The sequence below is a fragment of the Drosophila grimshawi genome, unplaced genomic scaffold (assembly GCF_018153295.1).
Source record: "Drosophila grimshawi isolate 15287-2541.00 unplaced genomic scaffold, ASM1815329v1 contig_311, whole genome shotgun sequence".
Lineage (NCBI taxonomy): Eukaryota > Metazoa > Arthropoda > Insecta > Diptera > Drosophilidae > Drosophila > Drosophila grimshawi.
In genome coordinates, this window is record NW_025063098.1 from 6,502,024 (window position 1) to 6,524,054 (window position 22,031).

At 34.7% G+C, this 22,031-nt stretch overlaps 3 protein-coding genes across 3 annotated transcripts; 2 read left to right on the forward strand and 1 right to left on the reverse strand.

The window, feature by feature from the left end:
- Window positions 1–226: 226 nt before the first annotated feature.
- On the reverse strand, window positions 227–7,002 carry LOC6563417. Its single transcript, XM_001990161.2, has 11 exons — window positions 6,890–7,002; window positions 5,072–5,379; window positions 4,274–4,391; window positions 3,601–4,218; window positions 2,462–2,581; window positions 2,273–2,392; window positions 1,940–2,203; window positions 1,214–1,372; window positions 1,022–1,153; window positions 419–571; window positions 227–353 (listed from the first exon to the last, which is right to left on the reverse strand). Exons 1-11 carry the CDS (start codon window positions 6,948–6,950, stop codon window positions 253–255), a joined length of 2,154 nt encoding a protein of 717 aa, XP_001990197.1. The 5' UTR covers window positions 6,951–7,002; the 3' UTR covers window positions 227–252.
- Window positions 7,003–15,144: 8,142 nt separating this feature from the next.
- On the forward strand, window positions 15,145–17,652 carry LOC6563416 (sialin). The gene is made up of 7 exons (XM_001990160.3): window positions 15,145–15,519; window positions 15,578–15,811; window positions 15,893–16,192; window positions 16,253–16,402; window positions 16,805–16,937; window positions 17,004–17,248; window positions 17,311–17,652. Exons 1-7 carry the CDS (start codon window positions 15,220–15,222, stop codon window positions 17,470–17,472), a joined length of 1,524 nt encoding a protein of 507 aa, XP_001990196.1. The 5' UTR covers window positions 15,145–15,219; the 3' UTR covers window positions 17,473–17,652.
- Window positions 17,653–18,125: 473 nt separating this feature from the next.
- LOC6563415 (polyadenylate-binding protein-interacting protein 2) lies at window positions 18,126–20,696 on the forward strand. Its single transcript, XM_001990159.2, has 4 exons — window positions 18,126–18,449; window positions 19,921–20,071; window positions 20,145–20,245; window positions 20,320–20,696. Exons 2-4 carry the CDS (start codon window positions 19,928–19,930, stop codon window positions 20,447–20,449), a joined length of 375 nt encoding a protein of 124 aa, XP_001990195.1. The 5' UTR covers window positions 18,126–18,449; window positions 19,921–19,927; the 3' UTR covers window positions 20,450–20,696.
- Window positions 20,697–22,031: the final 1,335 nt, after the last annotated feature.

A 22,031-nucleotide genomic window follows, 5' to 3' on the forward strand; every position in this document is an offset into this window, starting at 1 on the left:
TATCGTTTATTGCTTGATATTCTAAATACTATCTTAAAATATAATTTAGCTTATATGCATGCCACACGTCAATGGGTAATACTGCATGCATCTAAAAACTGCAATCAATACTTAGCCAGGGCTCAGTTGGGCCTTGGTGCATGGCATCAACATATGCACGGGGAGTTTCTCACAACGCTTAACAATTACAATTAAAATTAGTTAGTGTTAAATAATAAACATTTGCTTTAGTGTTGTGTTGAAGTGTTCTATTTAATAATACGCCTGCTTGATAGCCGCGCTCGTGATCAGAAAAGCGGAGCCGATCAAAACGAACGTGATGATTTTTAAAGCGCTGGGCCTACCGGAAGAATCTGTAAGTGCAGTGAAAATATTTATAGTCTTAGTAATTGTATATCGGTATAAAGATAATTCTTACTTTTTTTATTGGGCATTACGCGTATGCATTGTCTATGCTCGGTGCTTGCCTGATAGCCAAATTTGCACTGACAGACAGAGTTGCGGCATTCCACATTCTCAGGATCCTTTTCAACAAAGCACTCTGTGGCCTTCGTACACGGCTCGCCCAAAGCTAAAAATAAATAAATATAGAAAAATTCAATTATTGACTTAACTTTTTGTGCAGTATTCCAGAAGTTATATACGAGTATATCAAATTTGTATGTGAATTTCTTAAGAATATTAAAACGTTTTCTCAATAATTGTAAATTTTCTTGCAACACTTCTTCAGCAATTTTCCGATATTTACAAAAGTTGCAAACAGGCTTTTAAGTAAGCAGCCTTCGCGACCAATTTTCCACAAAGGGTGGGGGTTGGCGGGATGTTAATTTCCATGTATCAACAGCCACTATTGAATTTTTACATGGATCTTTGAACTGCTGCGAAACTTGCAGCTTTATAGCTCTGATGGTTTGGGCCCTGCCTTGATTACCAATGACCAATCGCCAGGTTAATTTCATTTATATGAATTGTTAGAAAATATAAAGCAATTAGATAGATAGATAGGATAGTAAAATCTTACTGCGCTTCACTTCACAGATTCCGTTTTTCTCGTGTTGCTCGTCTGTGCAGCTGCATTTGCCCTCCGCATTGCAGGTGGCCAAAAGCGGCTTACATTGCTCATCCTCGACGCACTCATCCTCAAGTTCCTCCGCTATTGATGGAGTAGAGCATTTAGCATAGCTTATCACATTTGGCCATTCAGTTAACCTACCTTCCTTGTGACACTCATCCTTGAAGTGGACATAGCCACGGCGGCACTGGCAAGAGCGCGTCTGCTCCGAATCTCTGCCTGAATTGCTGTTGCTTCGCTCCAGGCACACCGTATTTTCAGCCGCGCATTCCTCATCCTCTGAGCATTCAGCACCAATGCCTAATACATATAAATGAAAGTTTAGATAATATTTAAAATGTCTCTCTCTTCCGTTAATAAAATTCACAATCTTATCATATTTTTGAAACATTTTTATTCTAGCTTAATTGGGGCGAATGACACCAATTCCTAATGCATTTAATTTAAAATTTAGATTAAATTTGATATGGTTGTCTCTAACTTGAATAGAACTCACTAGCCAAGCGTAATTGGGAGAATTTCCTTGTTTAGCTTTTTTTATTAGCTTTGGCCTTTATCATGTTCTATTTTTATGACTCTTTTTTTAATCTTTCTCTTATCTGTTGTTCTTAATTTTACTATTTTACAATTTAATACTTTAGATTAATTTTTTGGGGTTTTTCTGGGCTTCCCCAATCCTTCCAATAAAAGTTGAACCATTTCACATTTTAACACCACCATTTAATATTTATTATTTGTTGAAGTTTGCTTGCATTTTAAATTCCTTATTTGATTACTCCCCCTTATTGTACTGTAATTTAGTTGATAACTGCTATTAGTTCCTATTAAATTAATAAATAAATGTGGATCAAATTATGATCGACTTACCTGCCACGCACTCTTCGTTGTTCTCGAAATAGTTGTCGCGGCACACACAGAAGCGATTTGAGCAAATGGAATGATCTACTAGACAGCCATCATTAGATTCACACTCGGCACCTAGGCCATCTTTGTATTCACAAAGCTGACTGATTTCATTGTACTGAGCGTATTCCTCGCATGTGCAGCGTCTGGGTATCTGTGGGCGGCAATAGGAGGCTCCAAAGGGACTACATTGGCTGTTCGATGTGCAGGATAAATGATACTGAATGGCTGCAAAAGTGATTGAAATAATATTAGATATTGCACTTATATAATCATATCAATGATGATGATACTCACGTTTTCTACAGTTGCGCAGGTCACGTTCGTAAAAATAGTTCTTTTGGCATATACAAGTCTTGGACAACTGCTCGAACTCATATTCACATTCGTCACTGCTCTCCGCTATCTCACCGAGCTCTATCCATGATTAGAAAATACTGTAATATAAGCGCCACAAGTGTGCTAAGTGTACAAGATATTCCTTACCTGCAAAGCATTTAGAGTTCCGCGGATAATATCCCTGCTTACACAAACAGATCTTGTTTGTGCATATTGAGTGGGGCAAGCCGGGACACTGTTTGCCCATGTCCATGCAGCTGCTGCCATCTAAATATGATATTTAATTCGTATAACAATTATAATAAAATACTACAACTTACACTTAAAAATATAGTGAATATAATTAATAAAATATCACATATTATGTCAGAAATTATATTTTTATTAAGAATAAATTCAATAAATAATTTAATAGGAAGTGAGATGGAACTTTTAACTTCAAGATGTCCGAAATAGATTATGAGAATTTAAAGATGTAATGGAAAATGATTTCTATTTGGTCTACTCTGCACTGAAGTGCTTAAGTAAGTATAGTAAAGTCATCTTCGCAAATGGTATATAAATATTGGACCCAGCATGGTTTCACCGTTGATTAAGGAATGAAGGTTAAGTAAAAGTCGATTTGAGATTAAATACAACAAAACCATTAAATCATTATGATCAATGGACGATGGTGGAGATATGAGAATTGAAGTTAATTTTTCAGTTAAGAGTAAAAGAGTAAATCAACTCAATTACCAATACATACAATTATCGAAATTATTTAAAAAATCGGATAGGGGAAAAATGTTCGATTTGCGCAAAGCAATGCATTTAGTATTTTCAAAAAGAAATTAGATTGAAAAGATTATTTGTACATTGTAGTTTACAACATTGCTCGTTATGAAGTTAACAAAATTAAAACACTAGTGTATTTTTTATATTATAAAAAATATATATTATAACCATTTTTGAAATAATCGCAATACATCAAAAGTGCAGTCAACTTTACTAAAGCAAAAAATTAAAAACAAAAAAAAGGATTACATTTTTAACTATAAGAAAGTAGTTTAAATAAATAATTAAAATATGAGTAAGTCTAACCATAAGAAAATATTTAAAAATTTCAGATCAATTTTTCCATGTTTCTCCAATTTATATTAAATTTCGATCTAAGACGATTCTATAAAAAATATATGACTTTATGGATATGATTTCTAGAATGCTTTAAGCATTTTGTGGGACATTTCTAATTTCTCAAAGTTTATAAAGTTAAAGTTAAGTATATAATTACAATGCATACTTACACTTTTTCTCATCGAGATCATCGTCATCGCGACTCGATCCCAGTGTCGAATATGTTTTAATATCCTCATTATCATAGCGAAAGATGGCAGGGAAACGGGGACGATAGTTTTGAGTGTTATTTGAGGTTCGTCGACTGCTTGTCGAGGTGGTTGTAGTTGCTGTTGCCACATTACGGAAACTGCGGCCGAGATCTTTCAGTTCGTAGCTCTCGATGCTCGTCTGCACGGCTATTTCACGGGAGCGACGAGGTATCGATTTGAGGAGCTCGCTGTCACCGTTGGTCAATGAGAGCGTCGCCTGGGCGGCGACATCTTTATGTGTGGGCGTGGCATGGACAAAGGCTTTGGCAAATAGCTTCCTTCCGTGCTTGGAGCTGGAACTTGGTAGGATTGTTGTGGTTGGTGTCTCCGGTTCAGTTGTCTCTGTGTTGGGATCGTCTTTGGTTGTTTCCTGATCTACAGTTGTAGTCTCCGTACTGTTGTCATCGGGTGTGGTCTCAATATCGTCGGTTGTTGTAGTGGTGATCTCATCCACAATAGTACATTTCAGATCCACACAGGCAGCAGTAGCGTCCAGTGCATCACAGTCCGCATCCACGACGCATGCATCGTCCCTTTCTATTGCAAACAATGTTGATTATGTGTTCTAGCAATGTTTAAATAACACTCATACCCATTGATTTGCGACGGCATATGTTTCCATATCTGTTATAATAGCCATTTGCACAGCCGCAGACGTTCTCCTGACAGCGCACGGATGCTCGATCGTATCCAAAATAACAGTCAAAGTCCTGTCAATAAAATGGAGGAGTGTAAAGCAATTGTGTAAAAAGTTTCGATAATGAGATCAATATTCGAATTCGATATTGTTGGAATTTGTCCAGTTGATCAACAATATGTCAGTAAATATTGTGTACCAATTACATTGCAAATTCGGCTGTTGAACCTGACCAAGAATACATATACCTATGGGGTCGGAGATGCTTCCTTCTACCTGTTATATACAGCTGCACGTTCAGGGTATACAAATAATAACTAAATAATTTAAAATTTCCTGCGGTTTGTCGAAAACTCAACCAAAATGATTTCTTTTGGTGCCGGTATAATTTTTCTATTACCAAACGTTTTTTAAAACTCAACCGATTTGACAAGGTTCCGTTTTTTATCTCGAAAATACTACCCACACTGCAAGTTTGAAATACAATTTTCGGTTTATGTAATAAATCACATCCAAACTTTAAATATAATTTTTTTTTGTGTATTTAAAGTGTTCTAAAATTCTTAAAATAAATTATCGTAAATTATTAGAAAATATTTTTGTGTGAGTTTCTATATATCAGGGAAGACTCTCATCTAGTTTATGTGTAGCACAATGTTTCACTTCCTTCCTTAGCAGTGAGCCCTAACTTAATTTTGTTTATTTATTATTATTATATTATTTATGTTATTATTATAATATGTATATGCCTACCGTTTCGCAGGGCTCGTTGAGTCCATTCACTGGCCTACACTTGCCACGTAGATAGGTTTGGCCAACGTCGCAATCGCAGACCCCGGCTTTACAACTGGCTCCCGTTGGCATAAGATTGCATTGAACGGATTCTTGGCATGCGTCACCAAACAGCGAGTTTGTCAAGCATTGGCTAAAGTTCTCCGAGAAGACCGAATCGAAACTGGAGCACTGACAGAGACTCGTGTCTGGGTCACAGCTGGAGCCATCAGCTGTGCAGTCGACATCGCTTTCACATGGCCAATATACGGCAAATGCACCGCCTTCTCCTGTAACGCATTATTATTATTGTTTATTGAACAAGTTTCACGTTTTCACGTTTCGTTTTTCATCGACGATCGATAATCAATGCTCGTCGTCGAAACTTAACTAACTATGGTGACTTTAAATAATTTAATAACATAAACTTAAATATAATTGTAATGGCGCTTTCCTACAGTAACCAACAAAAATAAACTATTTCTATTTTAGTTTTATTTATATATGATTTGCTATTGATTTGTATTTAATTTGGGTTAGTATGTTTACTTCGTATTTATTTTTAGTTTATCAATAAGAATAAACTGCTTGTCCATTTTAGGTTTGCTCAATTATTTGAATGTAAAATAAGCTAGAATATGTCATACATTTAAGAAAATAGTTCAAAGTTAATTTGCTATTTTTATTTAAATATTATATATTTAATTTTTATCGGTATCATTTGTTAGACATTCATAAAGTCCATCAAGAAACAGAAAAACAACAACAATCTGCACCACGTTTGAACTACGTTATCAGCTAGTAATCAATTAAGAAAACGAATTAAGCCAATTACTTCGCTAGCATGTGAGCCAACTTAGTGCTCAACTGTTAATTAACTTATTAAAAATCCAACTTTCAGCTTTAATGTTTGCGATATTTTGCGGCTGTTACGGTTTCTAGCACGCAAGCGAACCTGAAAAATGTATTACGTATACGCAAACTACTTCCGGTTGTTCAACAAAAAAATCGTCAGTCGCAATAAATATTTTTGACTTGCCGAAGATTTAATACCCTTGCTGCCGCCAGAGCAGTATAATTTAAAATATAATTGTTGATCTAGATAAATAATAGAAATCTTGTCAAAATATAAGCTGAGAAATATTTGAGATAAGCAGACATACACACAATATATATGTAGTATATACTTTTGTATCTCGAAAATACATCCATCAGTGCGCTACATATTGCATGACGAACTTTAAATACCTTTTACAAGTATATTAAAATGCGCATATAAAACAGTTTTAATTCAAATAACAGCGCTGAAATTTGCTCGTCACTTTGGCACTTTAATTTCCATTTTCCGTGGCCTGCGAAACAATTTCTGTAACTCCAAGGACCTTCGAGTAGGCGGTTTGTTGTTGTCGTTTTGTTTTTTTTTTTTCGTTATAATTTCATTTTGCGTAAGGTAGGCACTTGGGTCAATAGGGCAAAGCACTTGACCTTGATTGCGTTTGCATTAATTACTTATGTTGTTTAATATTATGACTGACTTGGCCACTGTTATTGTTTTTCTTTTTCTTTGTCTTTTGTTATTTTTTTTTTGTTCTTTTATTATTTGAACACCAATTTGGCTGCCCTTTTGCGGACCTCACACTCTCTTTTCTTTTTTTTCTGCACTGAACGACAACTTTAATTCAATTACCAAACATTGGCCACAATGATTTGAATGATTGAAGTTTGGGTTTTCTAAATTGCTTATTTATGTGTCTGCGTTCATGTTGTTGTGTATCTGTGTGTGTGTGTGCGTGTTTATACCTTGTGGATTTAGCAGGGCGCACAGGACACCAAGTATTAAAAAAAGATTCAGTTTTCCCATTATTTTTACACACTGAGACTTAAACAGCACACACCGGGCCAACGCCAAATCGTTACTAATATATGGCCAATAAGTGGCTGTCGGTAGTAACTCGATGAACTGCCAGATAGCGACAATCTTATCGGAAGTACGAAAATGTACACCGATTTGGATTTCACAGGTGTTTTATTACCCATTTACACATAATCGACTAAATTTTCAGTGTATTATTTAAGTAAATTCATCAAGTTTGGATTGAAGCCAACTTTAATTGTTACCAAGGCCTGCCTTAACTACAAATTACATATACAATAGTTGCTAATCTCTGGCAGCCTGTCTTTGTCTTAATCAGCCACATTGCGACAAGAACCTCACTTATCAGTATCTAACACCTGGCTGTGGACACCTGTTCAATCGTTTATTGAGTACTATTAACATTTTATAATTTTACTTATTCCAATTAATGCTAGAGCTGCAGCTAAAAGATTAATGAATTTTTTCGATGAGTTAATTTATTCGTCATCGTGTCTTAAGTATTTTTCCAACCACTTTTATGAATAAGCTTCCCACGTCTCTTGAAAATGCTTTTCATTAACTTTACAATCTCATTAATTAGCCAAAACAGTAGCTTATCTTATTGTCTTCATACATTATCTTACTTTGTAAAAAAAAGAAAACATGAATATCGAAAACTGTATAATAAAACTGATTATTATTAAACATTTACATTTATAAAGTCTTTTGATAGGTTGACATTTACTCATTCTTTAGCTCCATTAAAGTTACTTATTATTCTTCATTCTTAAAAAAAGAAAGAACAACATATGCTTTAAATATATACCAAAATCATAACTTGTGCTAGTCTATCTGATTATATATAAATGTTTTCTAATTTCTGATAGCCATATGATGATGACGTATTAGGAAAACCCTAAATCGATAATTCCACCAAAAGGTTGAGCAGCTATTCTTGTATACAATGCAAATGTTAGATATGTTGATGTATATATATATATATATATATATATATATAATAATAACATAAGCGCCCTTGATAATACAATTGTTGCATAGACTACCATTGTTAACTACTATTTATTATGTATTTATAATACTATGTCGTATTATGCACATATCAGCAAAATGGAGCACCCAAATATAGCACAAAACATATTTCACGAGCTAAGTGTGGGTGTGTGTGTGTGGGTGTGGGTCTGAGTGTGTGTGTATCTGTGTGTGTCACGAACTGAAGTCATAGGTGCTTTGCTAATTGATTAACTGATCATTGACAGCATATTCAACATACGCTTGAAGAGGGTCTTATAAATTTGTAATGCACTCCGGTTGCATGTTTATATTTCTCAATCGGGACTCACAGCAACATTTGTTTTGTACTATATTTTATATATGAACATAGGTGTAAAAGAATTATTAGTATTAGAAACACGCCTCGGCATTAGTTAACTAAAGCCAAGTTAAGTCTGGAGAAAATGAAAAGGTTTATTGGGCCGCACCCAATTTCTGCGGAATGTTTGTGTTTGTCTGTTGGCTTCCTTGTTGTTTCATTCACTAAGCCTCAAACTGTGTTAGACCAATTTTTTATATTATTTTGTTTTGTTTTTTTTCTTTTTTCTTTTTTTTTGTCTTTTGTTTCTTTTGTAAAATGACATTTTGTGGCTGTTAAAATGCTCAGCCACGCACGCAATGAAAGTCAAATACCAGCGACAGGTGCAATCAAGGAGAGTCCTGCCAGTTAAGTAAATAAAGCCTAGTTTATATTAGGTGCCCACACACATACATCTACGTTATTATGTATAACTAAAATTTTTGATGCAAGATAAATGTTTCAAAAATGAAAATGCACTATTAATTCCTAGAAATATATTTATTATTTAAATAGAAATATATTTTTTATTCATGTATATAAGAGATATTTAGCTGTATTTGTTAAGCATTTTATTTTGATTAACAAATATGTCCTCAAATTATTTCGATTTAAACAAATTCAATTATGATCCTTTGAAAAAAGTTCTTTTATCAGAGTTGTTGAGCAAACTTCAATTCAATACACATTTGGCTAAATAATACGAATATATGACGAGCATTATAAACATAGTTATGATTTTGTTGTACTAAATAGCCGTTTATTAAAGTGTGTATGTAAGTGTGAACTATAATGAGTTATAGTGTGTGTGTGTGCGTGTGTGTGTATTTGTTTGTCACATGTATGAGCGTCATGCCTACAAACACACACACACATTTCATATGTAGGACAGTTATATTATTTTTGGTTTTTTTTTTTTTTTTTTTTTTGTTTTTGCTTCTTGTTTGTGGGTATAATGAATTGGAATGCGGCGGACAAGCGCGTATAATGACCTCCACGACCCTTCTTTCCTTTTATTGTAACACACATTTGAATTCCACTTACGACATATATTTTTATTCAATCAATATTCATTAAATTTTCCAAAAAAAAAAACTTGTAATTATCAACACAAAACTTCGCGGTCGGATGACAGCACTGAGACTTTTTCTTTTTATAATATATATGTCGTTCTTTAAGGTTAAATATGTGAATTGCTCTTGTTAGATGGCATTTGATTGGTATACAACTTTGAAAACTTTAAACACACACATTTCCACTACGAGACACATTTCGTACATGTTGAGTATGAAATATTAATTGCCATTAAAAGAAAGCATTGCATACTTTTGCGCGCATGCCGTTAAGTTTTAATTCTTGAGCGAACCGCGCGTCAAATTCGTTTGATCCTTTCGTCGTAAGCTCGTCCGCGTGACTGTTTTGAACATTCGCCCATTTGGCTTCAATTGCATGCGGCACACCTGAGCACACAGATAGACAGAGAGAGACAGAGAGACTGAGAGAGAGAGATAGAGAAAAAGAAAAAGAGAGTCCTAGAGAGAGAGAGAGAGTATAAGAAAACTGGCACACGAATAGCGCTCTAAGTTTATTCTTCGGCTGCGATTGAATGTTTTTTGTTTTTTTTTTGTGGGAAAAAGCAACAATTTAGTATGTGTGTATGTGTGAGTTTGTATATCGTATATTTCGTGCCATTGATGTATGTAAGTGTGTGTGCGTGCTGAACTATTACATAGCTCATACAATTACACTTGCAGGCTGTAATTTGAAAATCACAAATACGTAATTGATATCAAATGTTTGCAACTAGGCACGCAGTATTCAAATTATGTTTGACAAAACTTAATTAGTAATATTGTCAATCTAGAATTATGCTTGAATTTTAATTAGTATTGTTAATTGAACGACAGAGCAGAAGCTATTGGAAAATCTGTTAATGTTGCGCTCTCTGCGCTCATTAAGCGGACACCTATTAAAATGTCTAAGTACGAAGAAATTTGAGCTTATTTAGGTCAAGTGGTTACTGAAGCGACAACCTGCATACTGTATATGGGTTAGTCCTGTGCAACAAATCGAAATAAAATAATGGTTGAAATTGGTCGACACAAAAAATGCTCAAAAAGGGGCTACCCAAACACGGCCAGCGAGGGGCGTGAGACAGATAGAATAGAATTGGAATTTTGTCTGTGTTGGCCACATTATCACACACTAATACTAACTAACTGCCAACTGCCATGACTAACTAATTTTGTTGGCCGGTTGAGTAAAAGTTTCCATTGTGCCTGTGTGTGTGTGTGTGTGTTTGTGTGTGTGTGTGTACTGTTTTGCTAGTGTGTTCCTATTTGATAGCTCAACACACTACAATAGTTAGAAGTAGAATTGAGATATTATTCCAGCTTTGCATTATTCAGTAAGCGAAGCACAACGTTTTAGACAAATGAGCAAAGAGTATTTTCTATCAAATATAGTAAAGAATGACACGTTGCAAAATGATTATATAAAACATAGAATATAATTAAGTAAACTGTTCTAACTTCGATATATTTAACATACAACATTTATTTTCACACATCTTAACATTGTCAAAGATACAACTTAATTTGAAAATGTTTTTCGCTGGCTCAAAGTACTGTGTTTTTTTTTTATTATTTTAAGTTGCTCTGATTTATTTCTATTGGAGTTTGAAGCTTTCCCTGAAGGCGAGTCCTGAAATATGTAGGAGTGTATAATAAAAGTAAAAAAAGCACTTGACCTGAAGCCAACGAAAAATATGTTTAAATTATAAAAAAGATATTACCAAATAATATACGATAAAATTGAACTAAATTTAGTTGTAACCTTGTCATTTGAGTTTGAGTTTTAGAAGAGAATTTATTCACGAAAATAGCCAGAGCACGTGGCTAAGTATGCCAGATGCAGTCAAGAGCCCAATCCAAGGCCAAAGAGAAAATAACAACATATATGGCATATATACTTTCAGCCAAGTCTCTGGGCGGCCATCACTTTTAACATTTCGTTTGGTTGTTTACCTGGCTCCCCAGTTTTTATGTGATGTGTTAAATTTTTCATACTATTTTCAGCTCAAATATTATTATAAGCCATATACATACGACATTCATTTGGCATTTTCATGCGAGTGTTAAGCTATTTTTAGGCCCACAAAAAAAAAAAGAAATAAGGGACAACGTGTTTAAAGCTGGGCAGCACACGCGAGCCATGTTGGCCAATGACTATGCAAATGCAAACAGTGCAGCACCCAGGAGAGCCAATGATAGCATATGCGCTTTTCAGTGGCAACCACAAAGCAACAACAGCAACAACAACAGCGACAATAGACCATAACAGAGCGACATATGCGTTGTATAAACCAAAAATCAATCAAAAAGTCAGTCACGAGTATATAGACCACATATATGTGTGGCTGTATGGAGTTTAGCACCTTGTGGAACCACCCATTTGTCGCCTATTGGGCGTCGCATATGCATTGGAAATGAGTGCACAGCCGTTGCCCACATTATAAAAAATTCAAAGTTTTAATCGAAATATAGCGTAACGACAACAACAATGAGAACAAAAAAAAAAGAGAGCAAAAAGAAACGACGACAATACCTGTACCAACATCGACCATAACAAAAATAGATTCCAATGTCCAACATCCATGTCGTGTACGTGCTGCAGCTCAACCGATATAAATATAACTAGATGTCCATGGGCGTAGCCTAAAAGGGGAGAAGTTTCCCTTAGGACTCTAAGGATTAAACATGGGCATAACTCAACAGATTAAGTTTGTCTTCCATTCTGTACTTAAGTGTTGCTTAGGTCTCAATTTGTGGGCCCCCTTTACTAAATTCCAGGCTACGTGCATGCCAAAAGTAGTATATTTGTGTGTGGTCAACAGCAGCTAAATGCCAATTGCACTGCAAGCAGCAGTGGGCCAGGTCGCGAACCCAAACCTGGATATTGCCCTACACAAACTGAAATGCGAGAATCGTTTTTCACCCTTGCGCTGAAAAGTTGTTTTTCGCATTTTCCATGAAATCTAATTGGCATCAAATTGTGGTGCAAAATTTAAGCTAAATGAAAAACTACGAAACTATCTTTGACACGTCGAAGATTACATGACCTAGCAGTGGCTCAACTCGATCCCACAATTTAGACCTAATTGTTATATGATATAGTGATCCGATCCAAAAGACGGATATATTCCAAGTTTCATCCAGTTATTTTTGAAACTGAGAAACTAATTCGCATACAGATGGACAGATAATGATGCTTCTCAAGAATATATATACGTTATGAGCTCTTAGATGTCTTTAATGCGTTACAAACTGCACCACAAAACTATAATAGTCTCTACAAGTGTATAAATAATAAATATTAAGGAGGCTTGGTTGAAATGCTAAATGCTTAGTGTTTGGCGTGTGAAGTTTGTCGCACCATATTTGGCAGAACCCTCCACACCCTCCCCCTCTCTAGCTGACACGTAATTAAGCTCGACCATGACTAATTACGATTGGCAAAATGCCACCGGCACGTGCCGGACTCCAAGCACGTTGCATAAAAAAATAGTACGTAATTTGCATAATACTTGGAAGTATTTTGGGAGAGGGAACAAAATATTAGAATAATGAAGCAAAAAAGTTGAGAAAACTGTAGTGCAAACAAATTTATTGAAATCTAACAAACTCAAAACTTACCTGAAAACTAAACAAAATCAATATTGAAAAGTGTTCAACTCGACTAAATCGAAATCGATATCATTAACACTTGCTTATCGATTGAAATTCAGAGTCGACATCGGAATCTAAACATACATTTAAAAATTGTTTTGAGGACCCAAATAACAGAATTGATATTATTTGTCCCAAAACATCGTATGGCAACCATCATGTTTAAGGTAGTATATGAGAACATATATCTCAATTATGAAGTCTTTAGCACTTATAGTTTCTGAGACTGGAATTGTTCACTTTTTACACAGGTTCAGGCCATAACAAGAAAAACATTTATTTTAGACAACATATCAAGAAAAAACGATTTAAATTTACTCGATCGATTTATAAGAGGGTTTGTAGCCACTGCTAACAGCTCCTCACAACAATACTAAATAATAAGATCGATCGATCAGCTAGAGTTATGCGAAACGACTCATTAGCCCATTATCAAGAGACAGAGAGAGGGAGAGAGAGAGAGAGCGCTGCTAAAGCTGGCTGCTGCAGATCAAACTGCTCTTAAAAGTGCATATGTAATTTCAACTAACAATAAACTATTCATATTATGCCTCTCAGGGCGCCAAATTCAAATATATAAACAATTCATTAAGATTAAAAGTTCTTTGCTGCTACTGCCAACATTATTATTTACTATTTATTTAGTAGGCTCCAAGTTACTATAAATTCCATTCCTTGCTTTTAAAAGTTATGACTCTTTAATAGACCATCATTAATTTACAACAAACAAAAAAACATTTGGCAAAAAAGTCCGAAAGTATGTCGTTAAATTATTAAATTATTGTCGGTTCATTCAAAAATTACAGTAGCAAGCAATAAGCCAAACTTTTAACTTTAAGGTTTATGAATACTTACTTCACATCATTTTATAACTAATAATACGAGGTAACAACAAAATGTATGTGTAAAAAGGGTATAATGGTTTTGTGTAAAAGTATACATGTATGTATATTCTTGATAAGAGTCAACAGCCGAGTCGATATAGCCATGCTCGTCTGTCCGTCCGTCCGTCTGTCTGTATGAACACGCAGATCAGAGAGACTTTTAGAGCTAGAGACTTCAAATTTAGAATATAGGTTCTTGTATACCCGGCGCAGATCAAGTTTGCTGTATTTAATCGATAACTGTCTCCGATTTTCGTATATCGATACCTTTAAATTTCCGATAACAATAAATGCTACAATTTTAAAAGCAGAATCTTCCATTTAATGCATATTATGCATATGCATATTATTGATGAACTAACCAAATTTCATCAAGATCGAATAAGAAAGACCCAAGTTATAGTCGATAATATATTCTCATATTGATCTCATTTCTAACAGCAGCCGCAAGCATTTTCTGTATGCATAAATATGCAAACGCATGTGTAAGAAAGAGATGGCATAATAATCGACGAGGATCAATATATTTTTCTGTGTATGCAGCAAAGCCCCGTTACCTACAACTGCGTGTATGTGTTGTAGGGAAATTTTCCATTAAAACTAGAATATATTTAACAGGGTATATCGTAGCTAGCTCACTCGACTACAGCGCTCTTACTTGTTTAGTATTTTTTCTTATGCAGGGCACTATGTTTTATATTTATTTTTAAATACATACGTTTATTTAAATTAATTATGCTAATATTAATTTGACAAATAAATTAATTACATTTTAAACATATTTATATTACAATTTATTGCACAGTGTAAATTATTTAAGATTATAAAAAATAAACATTATTACATTATTACACAAAGCATTTTACATTTTATTGACCAAGCCAAACGTTAGCTGTGTCAATAAATCTGAAGTTGAGCGAACAAGTGCAGAACAGAATTGGAAAAGTAAAGAAACAGAGAGACAAAGGCAGAGAGAGAGAGAGAGAAGGGGAGAGATAACGGGAGACAGCAGTTATCAGCTGATATCGTTAGGCTTTGATTTTCGGGTATTTGATCTCATCTCGCTTATCTGGGGATGCCTTCTGTTGTTTTCTTTCTTGTTATACCGTTACATATTTGCAAAGATAAACGCTTAAGCGCTTGATAAACGCGCCAAGTAAATCGTGACAATATTGCAAATTGTTTCACATTTTACAACTCAGTTAGTTCAATGAGTCGAAAGCGCAACGTTCATCGCTTCGACCAATATAATTGCATTTGTTTTTTTTTACCGTGTCAGTATTAAGATCTTTAATATGGTGATCAGATCGTGGAATGTGCCCCATTTGGGTGGGCAACATCCTGGCGCCGACAAGCATAGTCCCCTGTGGGGCTCCGTGCGTCTCACCTACACTTTATGTGCCTTTCTCACCAACATGCTGCAAATGGGCATGCGAAATATGCTGGGCCTGGTCATTTTGCGTATGGTCAAAGCGCGCCCAGAAGATGTCCTGTTGCAGCACTCAGCGTTGGCGTCGAATCAGGCTAATAATTTGACTGACTCGCAGGTTTGTGGCAGCGGCGTGTGGCACAATGCCAGCTTGGAATTGGTTGAGGCAAGTGTTTGTTGTTATTGCAATCATTTCGGGAATTGGATTAATTATTTTATAGTAGACAGGTGATTTGCCATGGACCCGTAACCAGGAGCTAACGTTTCCAGGCGTTTTATACTATGGCTACGTTATTGCGCTGCCATTGGCAGGACATTTGACGGATCGATTTGGTGGCAAGGTGCTCTTCATCAATTCGATGACGATGCAAGCCTTGTCCTATATTGCGCTACCGGTTATGGCCGAATATAGTTATGTTGCCGCCGTCATTGTTATGGTCTTTTCTGGCATCTTTGCGGTAAGGATATCAGTTGTTAAGTTGTGCTTATTCAGTGACAACTGAATTAACCGTTCCTGGTAAATTGGGTTCATTTGCTAGGGTTGCGGCTCACCACCTTTGTACCAGCTGTTCTTGGTCTGGGCGCATCCCACGGAGCGCACCTCGATGTTATCCTTTGCATACAGTGGCCTGATCGTCGGCTCAATCGGCATATATCCGCTGGCGAGTTACTTGAGCGATTTCGGCTGGCGAGTTCCGTTCTATGTGCTGGGCAATGTGGCACTCTTATATGGCATTAGTTGTAATTGGCTCATTTACAATACCCTCGAACAGCATCCACGTCTGACTGATGCTGAGCGTGACTATTTAAAGCCCAAAGATTTTGCACAAGCGCCACAGGTGGGTGAATGATAAAGGCAATAATTAACATTACTATATATTCATATTGATTGCTTACAGCATTTGAGCATACCTTGGAGATCGTTGTTGACCTCAGTGCCTGTTTATGCATTTATGCTGACGCATGTCTTTCACAATTGTGGATTCCTAGTGTTTTCACTGATAATGCCACGTTTTATGCAAGAGGCCATGCAGTTCAATATGAAAGAGGTAAGTTGCATACAACTGAAGTAACTATTACCTAGATTGCCATAGGTCATATTTGTGTTACATTAGATATTAATTCTTAAAAGTGGAAGTGCCTTTTAAACAAAAATATAATCATTTTGTATTTGTATTTCTTCCTTTTTTTCTTATCCAATAAATATATATATTTATTTACTTTTCTAAAATTATTTATTTTCTATAAAAAAAAAAGATTATATATTGTTCAATCTTTTCTGCAGTGATTAAGACTAAGATTTTTATGTTTTTGATGTTATGCATATAATGAGCTTTTAATATGCATATACGTTTAATGTTTTTAATGCTCCGCTTCACTGCTGTACAGCTCAGATAAATCTTAGGATCAAGCTTACCATTTCACCAAAACAAAATTAAATTTGCTTACAGATTGGATTTCTCTCGTCGGCTCCATTTATCGGCAGCATGCTCTCCAAATTGATTTGTATTTTCAGTTGCTCCTATATAGAAAGACGTTTGTTCTTAAATCTCGGTCGCCTGCGTCGTCTTTTGTATGCCGTCTGTAAGTATTTTTTGAGGCAGATAAATCAGTTTTAACCTCCAGCTAAAATCGTGCTGTTTTTTATAGGCACCAGTGCAACAATAGTTTTAATTGGAGTCATCATCGTTGCGAGCTGTCAGCAAAAAGCACTCGTTTTACTTATTTTTGTGCTCGTGGGAGCTACAATGGATATGGGCTTTAGTGGGGGCTATTGGCCCACTTTATTGTATTTTGCTCCTTCATTTGCCGGTATGATTTCAGGCCTGGCCAACAGTCTGGGACACTTGTCTGGATTTCTGGCACCACATCTTATCGCCATTTTGGTGCATACCGTAAGAACTTATGCTATTTTCCATGCAAACTCCTCAGTTAACTTTTTAAAATTATTTTATAGGGTATTAAATCGGAATGGAATGCTGTTTTACTTACACTGATGCTTTTTAATGCTCTTGCCATAATTGTTTTTGGACTTTTTAGTAGTACGACACTGCAGACATGGGATCCCCGAAGCCAAAAGTCTAATCTTACTAATTCGACTCAAGAAACCACAAATTAGTATTGAAAGCAGAATAGTTCCTAAATCTAATCGATAATCAAGTGTATATGTGTGCCAAGTGCGTCCAAACTTTTGTGTATGTTTGCATATGTATTATTTAAGTGTACATTTTAAATTATTTGGCAAATGTTATTTCTTATTCACACTGTTATGGTTTATTGTTTTTGGGCCTGATATACTTTGCTATTAATAACTTAACATTAAAAATGTGTTAAAAGCCCTATGCAACACAATCACAAAAATCAATAATTGTTAAATATTAAAAGGTTTGTTCCTTAAGGATAAGATTCGAAAAATAAAGTCATTTGTAAGAATGTGTTGTATGTGTATTCAATCAGAATTCACCACTTTAATTTATGAGTAATACTAATAATATTAATTGCGAATTATTTTGAAATATAAATATAATATATCATGCCTCTATTAATAATAACTAAAATGGGGACTTAAAGAATTAGTTAAGATTAAATTATTATATTAGATTAACATCTATTTTCGCCACATTTCCTCTATTTTCTGGTCTTTGTCCGCCTCTACAAAAATTTTTTTAATGCGAACCGTTTAAATTCGATACTAAGCATTTTGCGCCTTTTCTTACAATCTAAGTCATCGATTATTTAGTATACAATATTGTTCTGGCATCGATATATTCCAAATATATCGATAGTTTAAAGTATCGTTGAACGTTTGTATCGATTTGATTGATGCAAAACAGCTGTACAAAATGTATCGGCTGTCAGTTTTTGTTTTATAAATCATTTTCGATTCGTTTGCTTGACGTTCATGAACGCGTTGACGCACACAGCATTTGAATTGGTTTCGCAATAGAGTAATTCGCGTATTGTCTATTTGAATGCAACAATAAATTGTTAGTGTAATCTCCCTTTAACTTTTGCAACACAAAATTCTCAGTGGAAGATCAGCAAAGTCGCACATCACAGACTTCACTTTTGGCAGCTCTTCAAGCAAATTGCAATGTGAGTACAACTACTAAAACCAGAGCAACAACAACAACCAAAAAGCGACAGCAGCGAACAAAAATAATTGTTGCTGCTACTTTAGTGTTAACTAAATCATTAATATTATTCGCCTGTGCGGAGCCAAAGAAAGGCGGAAGCTAAAATTAGCAAGTGAAGTACTTCCTGTTTGTTATTGTGGGTATTTTTCTCTGATTTCCGCAAGCTATATTCTTGACAAATCAATAAGCGCAAACGTAGACATTTTTTTTACTAATCCACTCAGCGGATTTTGTTGTACGTGCGATTTGCCTATAGCCCGATTTTAGTTAACGACGACGCAATTACAAAAACATGAAAATTAATTCTTATGTGGCATGTTTTTTTTTTTGTAAGCGTTTTTGTCGAAACATTTGTTACCTTGAGTGCGCCAAGTATTGTTGCTGAGTTGAGGGAGGTTCATTCAATCATATGAATATGTATGCCCATTTATTTTGTATATAACGAATTTACGTATACAGCGATCACTTAATATATATGTATATATAAGCATATGTAGAAACTTTTGAGTTAAGTTCACATAGAGCAAATACATTTCAATTTTCGCAATATGGCAACACTTTTAAAATGAAATGAGTGTGTGTGTGTGTGTGTAATTATGTGTGGGGCAGCACGTTCACACCAACATACATACATATGTAGTCAATCGCACAAATGGATTTGGCGCTTCATAAAATTCAACTACGCCCATGAACCAAACACAATGTCCAATCCGAATATACATATACACATGTATATTTATTGTCTTATTGCGTTTTGCATAAATTCGACATCGAATTTGTTTCAAGCTTATTTGTTTGCACTCGTCAGAAACAGGTGATAACGGCAAATGTATAAATTAATGACAAATAGTCGCCGCTTTAACAATTCACCGATACTTACTGTGCTTATCAAATATTTATGTGTATATATATATATATATATACGTTGTATCTAGACTTCTTGTTTATAAACAATTGTATATATGTGCACGTATTTGTGTGCGTCTGTTTGTCTCTTTTTCTCATGTACTTTGAGCTTCGTCATATTCTGATTTCAAAATATTTTTGTGTGCGGCGGCGGCAAAAAATAGACTTGGTACATAAACAAAAAATAAAAAAAAGCTTGTGCAAAACGAAAAGAGAAAATTTCACGTTTATTGTTGCCAATTTAAATGAACGTACGTGCATACAAACATATATATTGTAAATTTATAAATATACATATATTGTATTTATAAATTCATTTATATTTTTGCGTATTTGTTTTGTTTATCTAAATGCAAACCGGTTTCAAGAAGAACGACGCAACTAACAACTTAATGCCGGCACAAAGCAAACAAGCTTACACACAAATAGGAATACTCGATCTACATATATATATATATACTCGATCTACATACATAGATATTATTTATACACTGTTAATTTGCATATGATGAATTATTTTGCAGCACGATCATGTTGTTAAAAGTACCATCTGTTGACTGGACGGATCAAATTGTTTACGTGGTGGACGACGACGAATCTTTGTCCGATTTTGACGATGAGCCGGATTTCTCAGAATATATGTGGATGGAGAATGAGGAGGAGTTTGACAAGAACGTTAGTCCATCAACAATATTAATACAATATAACAAAAAAATTAATTAAATAAATACTTAATCTGGTTTTGCAGGAACTACAACGCTTAGAGGAGGAAGAAATCATGCAAGAGTGCTTTGAGGCAATGATCGAGGATGAACTCGAGGAGCAAATAAATGAATGGGAGAAGGCCAAGTTAGTTAAAAAAAAAGAAAAAACCAACTCAATTGAAGATCAACTCATTTTCATATCTTTTATTTCTGTTTTAGAACGGAGGAACAAAACACAGCGCTATCTGCGTTACCAAAAAGCCAATGCAATGTGGAGAAATCTGTATTAAATCCCATGGCTGACGAATTCGTGCCACTCTGCCATCAAATCGAATACATTGCCTCATAAGCCCGGCTCCCAATAGTCTGAACAATAGAACCTCACGCAATGTCGTTTTCGATACGTGTCTGGAGCACAACATCATGTTCAATTCGAAATTCCAGCGATTCCCAGGCAACAATAGCTCCATATACGTTTCAATATCATTTATGATACTCAACTCCCATGTCTTACCAAAACAGAAAACACAAAAAACTAAACGAAAGGGGCCGCAAAAAACTCTTTTAGGCAAAAAAAAAATCAAAAAACACAAAATTGAGGATAATTTCGCGCACAGACACACACACACACACACTGACATACTACGTGTAGATCAATCGAAATGCAAACGAATACCATAAACAGAAAGAAAAAAAAAATACTAAAATCAAAAGAAAAGTTTATATATAAAAAACGAAAGCTAAAAATCATCAAAACAAAGCAGCAAAAAGTAAGAAAAAAAATGTTAAAATGGAGTAAAGCTTAAGCAAGAACATTTTTGCTAACTTGAGCCAATTACGAAGACGCGCCGTGCTTAAAACTAGTGAGACTTTCGTGTAAGACGTGCAGCAAACAAATGACTTTTTACACACACAACATACACACACACTAACTGTGAATTGCAATTTATATACATAACAAAAGCAAATTTCCAGCAAAAGCAAAGCAAAGCAAATGTAACAACTACAAGACTCAATTTGTTTTTAGAATGTCAACCGAATATTTATGTACCTACCCCACACACATCGATTTATTGAAATTCTATCAAAGACTTTAATTGTAATTAATTTAGTGCACCACCTGCCTACGATCCACTCTCGCTTTAAGTTCTATTCTTTCGGCCTAAATGTGTTTCATTGAGTAATTGTTAACTCGTTGTATGTTTTCTGTCTATGTTACAAAAATAGCGACTTTACCTCCTTTTGACTCGCATACTAATTAATAATTTGTAATTTGCAGTTGTAAATAAGTAAAGAAAAACGAATGCTAATTAATTGATATATATTTCTATATATATATAGACTAATATTTAATGTAACTCTTACAGTATACATATGCATATATATTTATACAAATATATCTGCATTTGTATAACTAGTATTAATCAACTGCGCTGCAATATAAATTTTTTGTTTGTTTAACTTTAAGAATTAACTAATTTTGGTCTGTTTGCACTTAACGCAAATGCTCAAAATACACAAACTAAATTTACTTTAATTTACTTCTGTTTTCGGATGTAGAAATAATTACTTTTTTTTGGTTAGCTATAGATACTTAAGACAGCATTAAAAAGATCTTATTTACGTTACGTGTGATATAAAGATACATAAAAAACCAAACAAAAAAAATATAAAAACCTATTTTTAAAATCCCAATAAAAAAAAGTATTATAGCGTAAATCTGCGTAGTTTTATTTTGTAACTTCACTGGGGCCAAACTTGAGTGGGATTTTTGTTTAAATATTAATTTGTAGCTTTTAATAAGGTGTAAAAACTAACAATGATTAAACATTTTATGAAGTAATATATAATTCAGAATTCAAAAACAGAAATTCACCACAATCTCTGGTGTTGAAAGTATGGCAACGCTAAAGTCAGTAGCTGCCAACGCT